Genomic DNA, 18,799 nt, shown 5'->3' on the forward strand with positions numbered 1-18,799 from the left:
ACCTCTGGCTCCCCTGTCCCAGATAGGGATCTTTGCAGGTCACAGGGAATGTGTGTTCACTTAAGCCCACACTCTCTCTTATATCACCTTCTGTTTGCAGAAGAGGTTCAGAGAAAAATGTTTTATTACATGGCATATTACAGCATTGATATCTTAATGTATTAAATGCTTTTTACACCTGTTCTTGGAGTTCCAAAATTGTAATAACCACAGGACTCTTAAGGCATCTGCTTATTTTTCATCTGTTTTTCTTTCCTAGACTGTGAAAGCACTAAACCACTTAAAAGAAAACTTGAAAATCATTCACAGAGGTGAGTTCTTCATGTCTTTTTTTTAACTTAACAGTCTTTTCTTGTCTGTTAAAATGATTGCAAGAATTGTTAGTGGCCTTTGGTTGACTCCAAGTGTAAGCACAGCACATGTACCACCATGAGTCTGAGTGCAGGTTTTGAACAAATGTCCCAGTGCCTGTCCTGTTGCCCCTTCATGTGCTTTTTCCATGTAAGTGTGATTTCAGGGTGGCCGGGCATCTGCTGCTGCCTTTGGGCATGTGGCACCTCTGGGGCTGGCTCCATCCCCTTGTGCTCCCATGCAGGATCCAACCCCAAGGGTGACAGCGATGGCACAGCACTGCTGCCCTCCATCCCCTGCAGCTGCTCTGCTTGAAATCAAAACCTCAACCATGACTTACTGCTTTAAATTTCTTCCCCCTGCAGACATCAAACCTTCCAATATTCTTCTGGACAGAAATGGGAATATTAAACTCTGTGACTTTGGCATTAGCGGACAGCTCGTGGACTCCATTGCCAAAACGCGGGATGCGGGGTGCCGGCCGTACATGGCGGTGAGTGGGACGGGCTCTGGGGGATCCCACCCTGCAGGAGTGACAGAGATGAGAGATCTCTGAGGCCAGGGCTTGGAACTTGTGGTTTATTGCAAAGGGCCAAGTGCAGGGCCCTGCTGGGAGCTGCCAGCCACAGCTCAGATAAGTAAAGAGAGTGGTAAAGAGAGAGAAGGCAAGAGAGTGGTAAAGAGGATGAGAGGTCGAAGTTCCAGTTACAATACCACAAATCTTCTTGTGTATTGAATATTCTAATTGTCACTAACCAATCTAATACAAGATACAAATCCTATAGCTTTTACATACAGCCTATAAGAATCATTACATTGCCATACTTACCCTAAAAAAACGTAAAAACTACTCTTTGGACCCTTTCTGCTAAGACTAAAAACTACTCTTTGGAAATCCTAAAAACCACTCTTTGCAGTAGTTTTAAACCCTAAAAACTCCTCTTTGGACTCCTTCTGCCAAGCTGTAGGGTCTGCTCTGGGCCTGTCTGCAAGCAGAGGGTGTTGTTCCATCAAAAGGGGATTACCTTCAGCTGTCCACACCATTGTTTTCCAGCTGTTCAGTAACTGAGGTATCTCAAAGCTTGCTTTCATTTCAATCTCGCTTATAGTTTCCATATTCTCAAAATCTTTTACCAGGCAATCATATTTATAAGGCTTTTCTGTTTCATCTTCCCCAACACACCCTCCCTGTGGGATGAACACCCCTTTCATGGATTAAATTGAGCTCTGGATTGAGCTTTGCTGTGACAGTGTCATCCAGACTGTGGCAAAGTGTCCCAATTCCTGGGTTTTTGCTGGGTTCCTCTGCTGCTGCCATTGCTGTGCTGCTGGAGTGGAGAGGAGCTCTGTGCCTTCCAGCAGCTCCAAAACACCATTGCCCAGGGGAGCAGGGCTGTCAGAGTGTGGGTTTGTCTTGGTCTGCAAGAAATCCATTTGCTCTGGTAAGATTATTTCACAGGAGTTATTGCAGAGCAGAATTACAGTGATTTTTGTAAACCACTTTAATTCCAAAGTGTGCCAGAACTTCATTCCAGGAGAATGTGATTCTGGAGAGCAGCAGTAGCAGAGCAGCTGTGTGGAAATTGCTGGGGCTGAGCTGTGGCTCCTGGGAGTCTGTCCTGCTTGTTTGCTGCCCTCCCCCTCCCAGAGTGAAAAGCTGTAGTGGTGATTTTGGAAGCTGTCTGAGGGTTTTAAACACTTCAGTGCTTCAGGGTACTTTGAAAATGCATCTCTGTTCTCACTTGAGCCAAGGGTACATTGTGCAGGGAGCTGTGCCTTTTGCTGCTCATATAACTTTAATTTTAGTGCCTGGCTTTAATTTTTGTTACATATTCATGGCTCTGTATGCTGAAAAATACTGTTTTCTGAACTCTTTTTATCTACCACCAAGTAGAAAAAAGGAAAATATCTGTCTTCCAAGACATGGTTTCCACCTGGCTCAGGCCATGGCTCTCAGATGGCTTTTTCTGACTGTGGTGTCCAAGGTGAAACCTGTCTGCCCTGACTCTGACCTTTCTTTGAGCCATGGGTGGGTGGCCAGTTCTGCTCAGGCTGTTGGTGTAGTTATGCCATGACAGTTCCTGAGATGACTGCAGTGACAGTTAATGAGATGACTGAGATGTCTGTAAAGAGCTGCAGTGCACCCTTTCCCCTGGGATGTGGTGAGTGAGTGCTTCCATAGCCCTTTGGTTTTCCTTTCTCCTGTCTGTCTGTCTGTCTGTGTGCACTCAGATTTGTGCAGCTCCATTGGCAGCTCCAGACTTGGGTGGACTTTTAAGTGAGCAGAAGTGTTGCAGTTCAGTTTGTGTTTTTCAGAGCCTTGGCAGGGCACAGGTTTTGTGGGGCAGCCAGCAGCTGGCAAGTGATGTGGGAGATGATTGGCCTCTTCCCTGCTGCTCTGCAGCCTCAGTGACTCCTTTCCAAGTACATGAGCATTTCCACGTACAGAGAGCCTGGGAAATGGGGAGGTGTCCCCAGTGGGCAGGCACATCTGCCAAGCCAGCAGAGGCTGATGTCTGAAGGGATGCTGTGATCAAATTGGATATACCTGGGAAGGAGTCAGGCTGCCACACTCCTTTCAAAAGGAAAATAGTATTTTTTTAGTGTAAAGTAGGCCAAGAGTAGTAGCTCTGTTCAGCCAGGAGGTTCTCCTTAGGGCTGCTGGATGATGGTGTCTCATTTTGCAAGGCTCACCAACCCCGTGGCACTCACCCCTGAAGGAGCCTGGTCCCCAGGGAGCTGTTGGTAACAATGGCCCTGGATGTCAGCCAGTCTGGCTTTGAGTGCTCTGAGGAGGCAGCAGGAGCCGTGTCCAGCTGCCAAGCAAGTGCTGTGGGCTTGAACCAAGATGGTTGGAGCTGTCAGAGCGAGCGGCGCCTCAGCCTTGGAGCTGCGGTGCTGGGAGCTTGTTTTGCTTTTGGCTTTCAGTTCCCCTGCAATTGTTACAGTGGGAAAAGGCCTCTGAGTGTGGGTACCTCGTGTTCTCTGGAGGAAAGAAAGGCAGGACTGAGTTCCCAGGCAGTCTCTGACCCCTGGAGCAGCCTGGGCTGTTCTGAGCCCTCCTCAGCCCTGCCCAGTGCTGCTGCCAGCTCTGGGGTTTGTTCCAGGTGTGGTTGCACAGCCCTTACCCAGCAGTGGGTGCTCCTGGCCAGCCCTGCATCCTCCCTGAGTGCTGCTCCCTGCCTTGCTCTGGCTGTGGGGATGCTGCTGGGAGTAATTTTTGCTTTTTGCCTTCTGAGTGCCCCAGTGAACCCAGTGCCCGTGTCAGAGAGGAAGGGTGAGACTGGAAGGGCTTGGTTTGGGCAGGGGTGGAGGGGCAGGCCCAGCCATTGTGAGGATGGACATCCTGCCCTGCTCCTTCCAGAGCTCCACAGCAGTGGAGTATGATGGTGTCACCTCCATCCTTGGTCACTCAGGTCCTTTTCTCAGGTCAGTTTGGAGCCTTTGGCTGCAAACTGTGGCTTCTCACTTCTCCCTGGTGAAGGTGGACAGTTGGTGCTGGCATTGCTGTCAGGGCCAGCTGGATGTCTTATGTTCAGGTGGTTCAGGCAGAGATCAGGCCAGGTATGGCTGTTTGTGTAGCTGGGGTTTGGAAGAGGGAGGATCTGTGCTCATTTTTCAGTCAAGATGCTGGTGCTCATGTGGACACTGAACTGGAGGAGCCCCATGGCAGCCTGTACCCTTCTCTGATGCATCCATCCCCTGTCTCCTCACCCCATCAGCACATCCAGAGCTGGGTCTCCACCTCAGCCATTTCCTTTCCTGCTTGCACTTGGCATCAGGACACCTGGCCTGAGCCAGGCTTTGTCTGCAGCCCTGAAGGTCCCCAGAGTGTGACATGGTGACTCTTCCTTCCTTGGTGTTAGTTGCTCCCATGTGATCTACATGGAAAATTCTCAGCATTCTTCCTGCTCTGTATTTAGATGGGATTTATTTTGGGTCCATCCTGCTTTCCCTTTAACTGTGCCACCATGGTCTGGGGCCAAACCCCTGTTGCTCTGTTTGCTGACAGGAGCAGGATGCCCCTCATGGGTGCCTGAGACAACCAGCTGTGTCTCACCAGTGCCACCCATCCCACCAGTCCCTCTTGGGCTGCTCCCATCCTTCACCTGCAGCCTGGCAGCTTTCTCTGCTGGGGCACATCCCCGTGGGTCACAGCCCTGGCCAGGCCAGCATCCCCAGCATTTGATGTGTTCTGAGCTGGTCCATCCCTGGTGGCAGCTCCAGACACCAGTGGTGTGTCCCCAGTGGAGTTCAGGGCTGGGCCACCTGTTGCTGCACTTCTCAGCTGTGTCTGCCATGAAATTGTATTAAAACGTAGCTTACAAAGCAACCAGGGCTTTCAGAATATTTCCTGTACCCCATAATTTAGGATTTGTTGCTATGCAGGTATGTTTATTATTGTTGTAGTCAAAACTGAATGAGAGTCTCTTTCTTTTGACATGTCAGTTATTATATTTTTAATTGAAGAAGGCAGACTGAGGTTTCACATAAAGATGACATGCAAGGCATAAAGATGTTTTTGCTGGCTCAGCTCTGCTCTTAGGTGTGAATCACCCATGTCTGGCCCAATATTGCTTTTTATGAAAAGCATTTTGCATGTCTTAAAGCCTTGTAACATCATAGTTGCCTTCAAGGGATGACTGAAACCTTGTTCAGAGGAGCTTTGCTTGAAGCACATTATAATAGTGTGCTTAGTACATATATATAATATTATAATGTGTTTATAACAAATGTATAATTTATATTTTAAATTATAAAAATTATATTTATATAAATATTAATAAAATAGTTATAATAGTTTATAATAGCTTCTTAGTAGCTGGCTGGGGAGAAGAGTTCTGGTAGATGCTGCTGAGCCTCAGTCCCCAGGGTGGGGGTGAGATGTTGATTCCAGTTCTTATCATCCCTTGGGTGTCAAAACAAAGTGAGACTTGGTGCTAAAGACATCCCAAAGTTGAACAAAACTAAATGAATAAGACAGTCACAATCATTCAAAGTGTTTGTGCAAAAGGAAAAAAAAACCCAAACATTGCACTGTGATAAGTTGCCATTTCTGATCACCTTTTATGCGACACCTCCATAAAACCAGTGCTTTTAGTGATACCTTGAGATGTTTCTCTGCTGGGGTTGGATGGCTGCCCTGGCCTGAGGTTTTGCTTGGGGCTGTGCCAGGCTCAGGGCTCTCTCTAGCTTTGCAGAGGCTCCCTGCATGGCCCAGAGCCTGACACTCCTGTTGCCGTTTCAGCCGGAGCGGATAGATCCCAGCGCCTCGCGGCAAGGCTACGACGTGCGCTCCGACGTCTGGAGCTTGGGCATCACACTGGTGAGTGGGCGCTGCCCTGTGCCAGGGGCAGCACTGCTCTGTGCCAGGGGCAGCACAGCCCAGCTCCTTCCTGGGCTCTGCTCACAGTGGGCACTCCCTGCCTCCGGAACAGCCTGGGGGCTTCCCACGTCCATGGTTCTCCTGAGCCCCCGTGGATGTGAGCACGGAGGAGGTGTGTTGAGTTTGCTGGGTCCCCAGGATGAGGAGGAAATGAGTGAATCTGACTCCATGTTCTTAGAAAGCTAATGATATATGATATGATATGATATGATATGATATGATATGATATATGATATACCATATTATATATTATACCATATTATACCATACCATATTATATATATATTATATTATACCATATTATATATATTATACTATATTATATATAGTATACTATATTATATATATTATATTATACTATACTAGAGAATAAAGATACAGACAGAAGGCTTAACAAGAATGAGAATGAAAACTCGTGACTTCTCAGAGCCTCGACACAGCTGGCCGTGATTAGCTATTAAGTTGAAACAATTCACATGAAACCAATCAAACAATGACCAGTTGGTAAACAATGTCCAAACCACATTCCAAAGCAGCAAACACAGGAGAAGTGAATCAGATAATTATTATTTACATTTTTCTCTGAGGCTTCTCAGCTTCCCAGGAGAAGAAATCCTGGCGAAGGGATTTTTCAGAAAATATGACAGTGACAGAAATGTTGGATTGTAAAATTGTAAATGAATTTTGTGTTCAGAATCTGAGGTGAGGGTGCTGAGTGTGGTGATGCAGAGCAGAGCACCCAGGCTGTGTGAATAAGCCTCTGGCAGCTGCTGTGCTTTGGCTGCACAGAGGCCTTGGTTAATCCTGGATTCTGGGGTTGTAGTTCCTCACTGGCTCAGCCACAGCACTGCTCGCTCTACACATTGAGAAGCCCTTACTTTCTTCAGGTTGTGGAGCAGAAGAGAAAGCAGAAGCAATTAAGTATGTACCAGTAGCTTCTGTTCTCACTACTGATGTTTAAAAAAACTCATTTTCATTATCCTGGAGTTGGATTCAGGGATCCTTATGGGTCTTCTCCAACCTGAGATATCATGTGATTGTCTCATTCTCATTATTCATTTTCTCTAGTGCTTGTTAGGATGCTTGGGGAGGGACTGGAGGATTTTACTCTGCCACACTGGTTTTATTTATAGTCAGTGGAGGAGCAGACATGGCACAGAGGCCTGGTCAGGGTAGATCTGGCCATGCCCCTCACACAGCAGCAGAACTTACTGCTGAGTAAAACCTTCCCTCTACTTAGAACCATACAGGGCATAGGATGAAAAATCTCATCTCAGTCTTCCTTCTGGGGTGGTTCAAGTTTGCTGCAGGCATTTTTTTCCCTGACTGAGCTTCCCTGGTATAAACCTGCCTGGTTCTGCTCCTGTCTCCTGCAGTACGAGCTGGCCACGGGGCGATTCCCCTACCCCAAGTGGAACAGTGTGTTTGACCAGTTGACACAAGTAGTGAAAGGTGACCCACCACAGCTGAGTAACTCAGAGGAAAGGGAGTTTTCCCCAAGCTTCATCAACTTCGTCAACTTGTGGTGAGTGTGTGCTGCTGCAGGCACTGGGGGTGGGCTCCTTTTGTTGGCTGGTGTTTGGCAAGGGTCGTGTGTCCAGCACTTCCCTTTCATATTCCTGCACCAGCATGAGGGGAGGACCTCTCACATTTCAGTGGTTTGGGACTGAAGGAAAGGAATTAGGAGAAAAGCTCTGAGAGGCTGTGCTAGAGACAGGAGACGTGGTAAGGAGGGAAGTTTCCATGGCAGGAGGTTTGTGTCAGACTGAGCCCCAGCCCCTGCCTGCACAGCTGGGATGGCTGCAAGGAAGGAAGGGAAATTACTCCTGTGGTCACTCACAGTGCAAGGATGGGCTTTCCAGAAAACCAAAGGTGGCGTATCCCACTCTGACACTTTCTGTAAAGTCTGTAACTTTCCCTGATCCCACATTCTCCTAATTATCTCTATGCTTTCTTTAGCCTTACAAAGGACGAGTCCAAAAGGCCAAAGTACAAAGAGCTTCTGGTGAGTTCTCAGTGCTGCATCTTTCAATGTCTCCAATACACAGCTCACAGGGGGCTGGGCTCAGGCAGAACTGAGATCTGGAGCTGGGCAGCAGCAGGGCCTGTCTGTGGGGAGGTGCTAAAGAAGAGAGCAGCAATGCTTTTGGCTTGGGTCAGTCACATGTGGCAACTTCAAGGAGCTCTGGGCACCTGGAGGGCACCTCTTGGAGGCTGTGGTTCCACAGTCAGCCCTGGGTTTCACATCACCTGATGTGAAAGGGATTTGCCTGATGTCCTGGCCCAGAACCTCTCTGATGTTCTGTCCCAGCTCTCTGACCTGGCTCTGGCCAGTGCTGCCTGCTGGGCAGAGCAGAGGGTGGGGGCTCAGGAGAGCAGAGCTTGGCTTTGACCCCTGCAAGCCACTCCCTGTCACTCCTGTCACTGTCCCCACTGTGACAATGCTGCTGATGAAGCCCCTCCTGAAGGGATTTCAGGAAATGTCGGTGCTGCAGAGGAGCTGCTGATTCTGCACCCTCACTGCCTCCTGCCTGGCAGCTCCTGAGCTCTGCAGTCCTGTCCTGCCCTGCCTCAGAAACCTCCCATGTTAAAGACATGGATCTACCAGGCTGTGTCCTGGTGCCCTAGAGCCACCACAAACCATTTTCTTGCACCAGACAAATTCCCCTGCTCAGTTTTTATCTGAGAGGCACATGCCAGGAGGGTGACCATAACTTTGTTGTTTTTATTTTTATCTGCTTCCAGAAACATCCCTTCATCCTGATGTATGAGGAACGCACAGTGGATGTTGCATGCTATGTTTGTAAAATCCTGGATCAAATGCCAGCAACTCCCAGCTCTCCAATGTACGTGGATTGATACTGCTGCTACATCAAACTCTAGAAAAAGGGCTGAGAGAAAACAAGCTGTAAAGAATTTTCATCACATATTGCAGTGTTTTTAATGCTCGCCCAGACACCATGTGCAATAATATTGGTGTTATTTCCATCCTGTCTGTATACTGTTGTCACATATAAAGTGCATCCCTGTAATACCTGATCACACAGTGTTAGTGTTGGTCACAGAGAGACCTCATCTTGCTCTTTTGTGGACATATTCATGAAATGTGGAAATAAGTACATATATTTGTTGACTGTGATTGGATAGCACCTAAAATTCATTTCTAGACTCAAAACTTGGAGACTCCTCAGCAGCTACTGGAAAGATTTTTCTCTCAAACTCTTCCGATTGTTGTTTCAAGTAATAATAAAAAGCAAACAAACAAAAGTTAGGCGTTGTCTGTCTGAACATTAAGAGACTTTGCCTGGAGGGAGAAGAACTTGCTTAACCAACGAGATGCTTTGCCTTCTGGAGCTGGAAAGGCAAAGGAGAATTTTATTCTTCACAAAGTGCAATAGATTTACTGCTATGAAATTCTGTTGCTTTACAGTCGCAGTGTACTTTCTGGGGACAGTGTGCTCAGCTGAACTTCCTGTTAAAGAGAGATCATGTTAAATATAGTGAATATGTCTTTACCAAAAATATGTTGCGTTGAAAGAGGCTAACATTAAACTATTGAGATGGGACATAATGTATTCTTCCTCCTTTTACCAAGCCAGCCACTCTTCACTCTTAACTAGGTGTCCTGTAAATTGTTACCTGGTAAGATAAGACCTTTGACCTGAAGAATTATTAAACTACTTGATTGAATTTAACCTGCTTGTTGACCTGGTTTATAGTGCACAGTGCTCACCACCCACTGGCTTTGCTTTGCCTTCACCCAGAGCCATCCACAGAGGCTGCAGCTGCTTGAGTGGGCCACCAGCTGATGGCTGAGAGTCCTGGCCAGTGTTTCTCGTGTCCCTGCTGTCCCCAGCCCTGCTGCTTGCACCTGTGGCACGGCCCAGCCCTCCCAGCCCGTGTCCTGAGCTCCTGAGTCTCACCACAGACCCGAGCTCTTCTCCTTGCTGCTGCAGGCAGGACTGGGGGCGTGACTCTGTGCCCAGCACACCCTGTGCCCAGCACACCCTGCTGAGCTGCTGGAGACACTTCAGCACCATCACCTGGAGACTGAACCTCCTTGGGACCTCCACAGCTCCTGCTGCTGCACCCTGAGCAAGTCTCTGAGGTTGTGGGGTGCAGAGGGAGATGAGGTGGAGGTGAAGGATCTTCCAACTCCTCTCAGCTGGCCCAGCAAGGCCAGGCAAGCTGTGATCTGTTAGTCCATTGCCAGGCAAGCTGTCATCTTCTGGTCCACTCCTAGGTGAAACAGCACATCAGGCTTTTCTGTTTGCTTAATTGACATATTTTTCAAAGATTAATTTTCCCCAAAACCTTTTTTTCCCCCCCAAATGCTGCAGTTTTCAGGTGTTTAGTAGTACACCGGGGATAAAATGGAGGCTGCAGGGTCTCTGCTTTCCATTCTGAGCTGATTGAGGTGCTTGGTAGGACTTCATCAGTGTTAGAGCAGCCTCCCATCAGAGCTCAGCAGCAAGCTGGACACAGAGGGAATGAAAACACCGTGGTGCTGGCAGGATCCCCAGGAAGGGCTCCCCACATCCACCAAAGCCACCATGCACAAAGCAGCCCGAGGCTGAGTGAAGAGCAAGCAGCACAGCCCAGCTGGGAAGGAGAGCTGAGGCCCTGGACACAGCTGGTGTCTGTCTGTCTGTCTGTCTGTCTGCCACGGAGGTGACAGGTCCTGGGGCTCCTGCTGGCTCCCTTGGTGCTGCCCTTCCTGGATTGTTCCTCTTGGGCTGCTCCTCGGGCAAGGCAGAGCTTTCTGCAGTCCCTGCTCCTTCCTGACAGCTCTGGTGCCTCTGCACGGAGGTCAGTCAGACCATGCCTGCCTAAAGCAGCCATTGTGTGCCCACCCCAGAGCCTTTCTCAGGCAGATCCCCGTGGAGCTGGGGTTCCTCTCTCCAGCCTCAGCCCCTGGAGTGGCACTGCAGGTCCCCAGGGCTGCTGGCTGTGGGGATGGAGAGACCCAGACCCAGCAAGGGCAGCCACAGCTGGGGCTTCACCCTCCCTTTGGTGTCAGTCTGACTCCTCCTGGCAGCAGGGAGCCCAGAAACCTCTCAGAGGGGCAGCACTGTGATGGAACCTCCTAAAACACACAGGACTGCCTTGCTCTGCCCTGTGGGGATGGCTGGGTCTGTGCTCTGGTGCTGTCCCATCTCCAGCCCAGAACCAGCTTGCTGGGAATGCTTTGAGCTGCCAGTGACAGGAGGGAGGTGCTGCTGTACAGGACAGGTTTAGCCTATTCAACACAGATTCTTATAAATTACTAAGGGTGCACCATTTATTGCAATGTATCTATTAAAGAAAAAAAAAGAAAAAAAAGGTGTATAGTGTTCAGAAGCTGTGAAAATAGTGTAAGAACTGTACATTGTGAATTCTGGTTATTAGTTTTTTTTCCTTGTACCATAGAAAAAAAATGTATAAAAATATCAAAAAGCTGATGTGCAGGGATGTTGCCTTATTGTCTGTAAAACGAAGCTCAGGAACATAACGGCTTCAAAGAGCTTCCGAATATTTTATCCGGTCTCCTGGTTTGACTTCCTCCTCTATTTAAGCTATTCTACATGGATCAGAGTGTTTATGTAATAGTTCTATCCTTTTGCCTGCAGGTCAGTTGTAATAAAACTAAGATGCGACTGTGACCTTGTTATTTTCATTTTGTAAGGTCAGACATGAAGGGGAAGGTTCATAAGAGCGGTGGAACACCTGCCTTCCAGGTGGAAGAGGAAAGCAACCTTCAGATCTTCTTGTGCCAAATGAAGGAGGTGAAGGGAGCTCTGGATGGGTTTTGGAGCTCTGGAATGAAGGAGGTGAAGGGAGCTCTGGATGTGTTTTGGAGCTCTGGAATTCTGCTGGGCAGTGTTTGGGCTCCTCTCAGACAAGCAGTGTTTGCAGCACAGGGAGGTCCTGGTGGCTCAGGACACCTTGTCCCTGTCAGGAGGGCAGGGGGCTGTCACTGTAGGACACGAAAGAACACAAGCACACACCGCTGTTCTCAAGGTGAAGAAAAAGGAAGTTTATTTTCTGACTCCAACATTTATAGTTTTCCAAAAGTGACCGTGGATTGGAGCGTGACAATGCCACCTCTCCAATGACACTGGACAAACCAACAGTCCATCAAATTTCTCCTCTTCTATAAAGGAATGCAAAACAATGAGTTATTTACAGAAAGTGTGTGAGAAAGTTCACTACAAGAATGTCAACATCAGAAGGCTTAGAAAATCTTAAAAAACCAGGGTGAGAGGGGGCTGTGCCCACCCTCCAGGGAAAGGGCAGGTGGAGCTCCCAGCTCTGATGGTTGCAAGGTCTTCAGAACCCAGATGGACTCAGAGTCCTGGGTAAGTCCTGGTGCTGGGAGGTCTCTTCTGATGGAAGCTGTGGAGGGTTTGAAATCTGCCCAGTCAGAGCTGGACCCCAGCAGCCCCTCTGGGAAGGAAGAGGAGCTGGTCAGGAGTGCCAGTCCTGCTGCACTGGGCTGGATGGGACAGGCCAGGGGTGCCCAGCCCAGAGAGGGAGAGCAGAGCACCTGCAGGGATCCCTGCTCATGGCAGAGCTCAGGATCAGGAATAGCTGTGTGGGAATGTTCCTCACTCGGAGTCACCAAATGTAGAATTTGCAGGCAACCCCCACAAGGGAAGAGATGAGAATCTTGACTCCATGTTTCAGAAGGCTTTATTTATTATTTTTATATATATTATATTAAAAGAAAATGATATATTAGAACTATACTAAAAGAATAGAAGAAAAGGTTTCATCAGAAGGCTTGAAAGGAAAAGGAATAGAATGATAATAAAATCTTGTGACTGACCAGAGAGTCTGAGACAGCTGGACTGTGATTGGCCATTAATTAAAAAGAACCACATGAGCCAATCACAGATGCACCTGTTGCATTCTACAGCAGCAGATAATTATAGTTTGCATTTCATTCTGAGGCCTCTCAGCTTCTCAGGAGAAAAAGTCCTGAGGAAAGGACTGACACAAATCACTCCATCTTTCCCTGGGCTCAAAGCGAGGTAAGGAAAGGTTCCTCAATGCTCTGAGGAACAAGGAAAGGAAAATGCTGTATTTTGCCTTTATGTTTACAGCTGTGCAAGTGCTTGGAGAACGAGATGAAGCACAAACTCCCTCTCCTGGAGACACACGGCACTTTCTGCTGGAAAGAGAACAGTAGGGCAGGCTGGGCTGTTCCGGGAGACATCTGCCAGAAAACTTTTGTCTTGGCATAAATCCATGCCTCCCATCAGGAGAACGTGGCGTGGCCAAGCAGGAAACTCCTGTTCAAATTGAGCAGAAGAGCTGGGTGCAGGGGTGTCACCCTGCAGGTGTGGCTGTGCCTTCCTCCTTCCCTTCCCTTCCCTTCCCTTCCCTTCCCTTCCCTTCCCTTCCCTTCCCTTCCCTTCCCTTCCCTTCCCTTCCCTTCCCTTCCCTTCCCTTCCCGCAGAGGTTTGGGGTGTGTGGGAAGGCAGATGTGGACACTGAGAAGATTTTCTGGCTTTCAGGACTGTGTGTGGTAAATCCTGTGGTGCCTGTGGGGTTCCATGTGGAGGGAAACTCCCATGGTTTGTCCTGTCCTGTGGGCTGCTGGGGAGATGCTGAGGATGTCTCAGTGCCTGTGGTGGGGGAAGCACTGCATGGTGAACTGAGACAGGCAGCTCATATTTTAAAAAGCTTGCTAAAGGCATGAAAAATGTTAATTTGACTCTCAAAACATTGTTTGTTTGTTTGTTTGTTTTGCATTACTTCTGGTGTGTTTGTTTTTTTGTTTTTTTTTTCTGGCAGGAAGATGAAGGGAGAGCAGGGCATCACTGGGATCCTTCAGCTTGGTGTTGAGAGAAAGGAAAATCCCAGACCCCCAAATTCCTTGGGACAGGCTGTGTGGGAAGATCACCTACACATGGAAGACTGAGTGAGGGCTGACTCAGGGCAGTGGAGGGGAGGGGTCCCATCCCACTGGCACACCCTCTGCTTTCCCTGGAGGCTGCTCCAGGCTGGCTGCAGGACCAGGGGTCCAGGCAGAGCTGGGCTGAGTTCTCCATGCAGCAGAAAATCTGGGGCTGTGATCCCTTTCTCTGCCAGCAGCTGCAGCCTGGTCTGGACTCAGCCTCCCCAGGTGCTCTGCTCCAAACCTTGGCACCTGCCAGGCATCCCTCCTGCCCTCAGAGCTGCACCATTCCCTCTGCTCTTTGCCTTTTGCCTTTCACAGCAGCACGGGCAGGCTCTCCCCAGCAGGCAGACCGGGCAGGGGAGTGCTCCACTCCATGGTCATTCCTGAATTAATCCCAGGCTGAGGTTTGTCTCCTCATCCTCTGAGTGACCGCAGCCAGGCTGTTCATCACAGCACTCCTGGCTGCAGGGTGTGGTTAGACATTAAAGATGTTCATAGGAACTGGTTAATTGTTCATCTGCATCTTTTCAGGTGCACTTGAGCCATGTCTCAGGACCATTTCACCTTTAGCCCCCCTGGGCAGTCCCTCCTTGCACACAGGTGGGCAAATGCCTGGGAAACTTTTCTAATCAAAGGGAAGATGTGACAAATGTGGAAACAGACACTCAGGGCTGCTGTGGAGAAGGATCCAGGGTTCCCCAGGTCCCAGCCCTGCTGTGCCTGTGGGCAGGGGAAGGTTTGGCTGTGCAGAGCTGCACCCTGCAGCCACCAGCCCAGTGCTGACACAAACACCAAGGGATGTGGGCAGGGGCTCAGCTCTGCCTGTAGGGGCACACAAGGAGTGGGGGCTGCAGGAAAACAGCAAAGCCAGAGCCAACAGAAGAAAAACAGGAGGCTCTGGTGGGTGTGTTCAGAAATCTTCCAGGAGAAAGTGCTGCCACGAATGAAATTCATCTGGCCTTGAAGGACTGTGGCTGTCCCAGGGCATGGAGCTGGTCCCAGGGGGTGGCAGCTGGGATGGCTGTGGCTGTCCCAGTGGTGAAGTCAAGCAGCAAACCATGAGCAGACAGAGTGGCAAGACAAGGGTTTTAATAATGAAGGTGTTGCTGGTAACATAGGTAAGGAAATGTGCTTGCTTACAGGTTTGAAGCTGACAGCATCCCTTTAAATAAGGAAATACAATTGCTGAGAGGAGAAAGTTACCTGGAAAACTCTGTACAAGGCCACAGTGGAGCAGCTAACACTACTCTGCTTCAAGTGCTCTGAATATTCTCCACAGACTGGCTTCAAAAAAATGTCTCACTTAGAAAAAGAAATTCTTTAAAAAAAATGCAACCTGTGATTGTCTATGCTAGCAGTGCCCTGTAACATTTGTACAATAGAAAAATGGTGCTTTAAATAGTGACTCGAAAGCTACTGCCAGGTGCTTTATACAGCATGCAACAAGGCCAGGGCCTGGGGACACTGCAGGGCTGCCTCCCACAGCTCCAGCATCCCTGGGGGAGCCTCCCAGCAGCTTCACCTCCGTGTGCTGTCCTTCCAGTAACAAATATTAAATACACTCAGTCTGTAAATAGTTTAACAATCTTTGTCAGCAACAATATTTACTTTGGCAAAACCAGAGTTGCGACGAACGGACGGTGCCCGTCGCAAAGTCTGCAGCGAGTTCTTTGGTGGAAGCCAAGAAGTGAAGCAAAAGGCTCCTTCTTGTGAGAGCCTGAGGAAGAATATTGCACAGAGACTCCGAGGAGAAATGCTGGTGATTCCCAACGGGAGCATCACTGCGGGAGAGCTCCCTTCCCTGCGGGCTGCGGGAGAACGGGCTCCTCCCGGCTCGGTGATTCACAGCTGTTCTCCGGTAGCCTTGCTCTGGGCTGGGGGGCAGTGACGCTGGATAACCTTGGGAGGAGGGGAACGCTGCTGGGCACGGAGGAGGGACGGAAGGGAGGGTGGCAGGGGCAGGCACTCACACAGAGCCTCGGCCAGGCGAGGGCTCGCTCGGCTCTGCCCCCCGAGATGTCACCGAGTGTCCCGGCGCGGCTCCCCCTGCTCCCGGATCATGCAAGGGCTGGAGATCACCCCGACCTGGCTGTGCACGAACAGCCCCTCCAAAGCCTGGCTGGTCCTTTCTCACCACTTGCTCCTACCTTGGCCAAAACACATCACTCATCTCTTTGTGTGCACGGGGACACGGCCGGGCTGCCACATCCCCCATTCCTGCGCCTGCATCCTCAACATCTGCTCCAACGTTCAGAGCTCTCTGCTCCCAGGCTGCAGCCTGATCCAGCTCAGAATGCAGCCAGGACAGTCCTGGGCTCTCAGCCCCTCAGGACATGCCAAGGTGCCACCGTGAGCTCGGTGATCTCCATCTCTCATCCACCTGGAGCAGAGCTGTGCTCGATGGGGCAGTGCAGCTTTGGGCAGGAGGGAAACGAGAGCCCAGCTGTGCACAAAGGGTGCTGGGCACCTGGGCACCTGGCTGGGCACAGCCCCTGCTCCTCACCCTGGCATGGGCATGGCCAAAGTGAGCCCAACAGGTCTGCGAGAGGAGAGGAGAGGAGAGGAGAGGAGAGGAGAGGAGAGGAGAGGAGAGGGCGTTTCCCTCTCCATGATTTCCTGTTGCCACCCAGGTGAGGTCACCTCACCACACAGTCTTGTCATGAGCTGCTCCAGTTCTCACAAGAGTGACTGCTAAAACTGGGAGGGGGAAAGATAAAGGAAAGAAAATGGAAGTTCTTGTCAATCAAAGGAAGTGTTGTTTCAGGCACTGGTGTCCTCTGTGGGGTTGTGTCAATGGAGGAAAACCAAAGTACCAGAGCTGTGTTGTCAATTTTCAGTGACTGGAAATCCAAACAAGTCTATATGCTGGGAAATGACTCCAGTTTGCCCTGGACGAGGCACACGTTAGCCCTGCACGTTCTGTGGCACGGCAGGAGCGCTGTGCTGCCTGCTGCAGGCCCACAGCCCCCTGCCCCAGCACGTGCCCTCACCACTGCTGCAGGTGCAGGTCCATGCTGGTGTTGAGGTTGAGGTCAGCCACGTCCAGGAAGTCGATGTTGAAGATGCTGGGCCCCGCGGGGGTGAGCGAGCTGAAGCCGCTGGCCGAGCTGGGGGGGGTCAGGTCCAGCCACTCCATCGTTTCCCACGGAGACTCAGTGAAGCTCATTTGCAAGGCAGAGCCCTCGGCAGGGGAGGGGGACAGCTGGGTGTCCATGGGCGACAGGGGAGTCTGTAAAATCTCCTGGGAGTTGAGCAGTTCGTCGGCGGCCTTGCCAGAGAATCCCTCCATCATGCCCTCGAAGGGGGGCTCCTCTGCCCCCAGCTTCAGCAGGGCCATCTCGCTGACCCTGCCCAGGGGGCTGTTGAGCAGCACCTCCAGGTGGGCGTCGCTGCTGCCCGGGCAGTGCTCGAAGGGCAGCGGGGCCGGGGGCCCCGGCTCGAAGGGGGCAGAGCCCTTGGGGACAGGGCCAGCCGAGCTCCCCGCAGACACCATGATCTGAGGCACCTTCTGCAGGCAGGAACGATCCTCCTTGGCATTGGCTGGGATTTCTGTCAACAAAGGAGAAGGGTTTGAGGTGCCCTGGCAGTGCCCACCACCACAGCCCTTCAGCTGACCTCCTGGGCATCCCTCTGGAGACCTGCTCGATCCCAGTGGCACTGCTTGCCCACCCTCCCTCACACATTCCTGCTTTCTGACCTTATCCCCTGGGTTTGGACACAGTCCCGAGGGCACAAGCACTGGCAGCAGTCCCCAAGGGGCTGGGGAAGGGCACAGGCAGCACTCTGCACAGGGCAGGGCAGCAGAAGTGTGGGAGATGGCACTGGCAGCCCTGGGAATGGGGGGCACTGGGGGCTCTGTGTGGGCAGGGGCTGGCAGTGCTATGCACAGGGCTCCTGTGCTGCTGTCCCCTCTCTCTGCACAGGTGACAGCCAAGCCCAGACCACCCCAAAGGGTTGGCACACACAGGAGCAGAGTCCAGGAGGGCCAATGTGCTTTTGGGTTCAATCTCAGTGGCTGCTGGCACAGGGAGGGCAGGGGAAAGCTGTGCTCGACTCAGGCAGCTCTGCAGGGGTGCACTGAGCTGGAGGGGGAGCCCCAGAGGGGAAGAGGGAAGCAGAGCATACCTCCACTCTCAATCAGCACGTCCAGGAGCTCATCCATCTGCTGACTTCGTGTCATCTGCTGCAGCAAACGACAAAGAGGAGAGGAGAGGCCATTAGGAGCTACAAGCCAGCTGGATGCTCTATACCCCAGAAAGGATGGCTCTAGACCCCACAAATGGCTTCCTCCCACACAAAAGAGAGGCCACACCAACACAGGGCTGGCAGCAGCATTCAGGGCACTGCAGGGATGTGGCACAATGAGCAAAGCACCTTCCCTGCTGCCAACCTCTGCCCTGTGGCCACCACAGCCTGCCCTGTCCCAGGGCCCTCAGGACACAGCATTTTGGCCCCAGCACCTCACACTGGCACGTGCCTGCCAGCCCTCCCTGCACTGCCCAGTCTCCCTCCTCTCCCTGGCCAGAACCTGCAAATCTCCTGCACGCTGGCATAAACCCATTTTCAACCTGCTAACAGTATCACTCCACTTTCTCGAAGGCACCAGCAGTCCCAGCACTGAGGCTGCTCCCAGACTGATGGGAAGGAAGGTGTTCCTGGGTGTTCTGGGTGCTCCTGGGTGATGGCCAGTCCTCCCTGCAGGAACAGAGCTCCAGGGTATGGCTCAGGGGCAGATGGATGAGCAGGATGAGCTTTCCTAGTGACCTGGGAACGCTCAAGGGTCTGTCTCTGACACAGCACTGAGCACCCAAAGAGAGCACACTGGCACCCAGGGGAGCTGGGGGGTGTCAGGAGCCCTGACAGGGGACACCATCCAGCCCAGCAGGGTGTCCTCCTTTGTGGCAGCTAGCCAGCACCAACCCTTCAGGAAAGCCCATTCCTCATGGAAACAGGTCTGTCCTGCCCAGAGAACAGAACAGGGTGGGACTCCTGCAGCTGAGTCCCACTGACTGCAGACAGACAGCAGGGGCAGCCCTAGGCTGGAGAAAACAGAAACCATGCAGTTACCTGCTTCACTGCATCCTCATAGGGTGGAGGCTGCTTTACCTCTGACAGGGCTGGGCTTGACTTACAAAAACTTGGGGATGAAATAGAAAACTTTTGGCCTGACTGCGCAG

The 18,799-nt window shown here is 51.0% G+C and overlaps 2 protein-coding genes across 2 annotated transcripts in view; one reads left to right on the plus strand and one right to left on the minus strand.

Annotated features, from left to right (window-relative positions):
- The window catches only part of MAP2K4 (mitogen-activated protein kinase kinase 4), a 62,477-nt gene extending 52,863 nt beyond the window's left edge, over positions 1-9,614 (plus strand). The window contains exons 6-11 of the mRNA XM_058817198.1: positions 260-311; positions 717-844; positions 5,600-5,677; positions 7,114-7,262; positions 7,697-7,742; positions 8,483-9,614. Of these exons, the coding sequence (XP_058673181.1) occupies positions 260-311; positions 717-844; positions 5,600-5,677; positions 7,114-7,262; positions 7,697-7,742; positions 8,483-8,596 (567 nt within the window). The 3' untranslated portion in view covers positions 8,597-9,614. The remainder of the gene's footprint in view (positions 1-259; positions 312-716; positions 845-5,599; positions 5,678-7,113; positions 7,263-7,696; positions 7,743-8,482) is intronic.
- Positions 9,615-16,608: 6,994 nt separating this feature from the next.
- MYOCD (myocardin) overlaps positions 16,609-18,799 on the minus strand; it is a 32,421-nt gene continuing 30,230 nt past the window's right edge. Inside the window, exons 11-12 of the mRNA XM_058817353.1 lie at positions 17,748-17,805; positions 16,609-17,171 (exon numbers count right to left, since the gene is read on the minus strand). Coding sequence (XP_058673336.1) covers positions 16,609-17,171; positions 17,748-17,805 — 621 coding nt within the window. The remainder of the gene's footprint in view (positions 17,172-17,747; positions 17,806-18,799) is intronic.

The sequence above is a fragment of the Ammospiza caudacuta genome, chromosome 19 (assembly GCF_027887145.1).
Source record: "Ammospiza caudacuta isolate bAmmCau1 chromosome 19, bAmmCau1.pri, whole genome shotgun sequence".
Classification (NCBI taxonomy): domain Eukaryota; kingdom Metazoa; phylum Chordata; class Aves; order Passeriformes; family Passerellidae; genus Ammospiza; species Ammospiza caudacuta.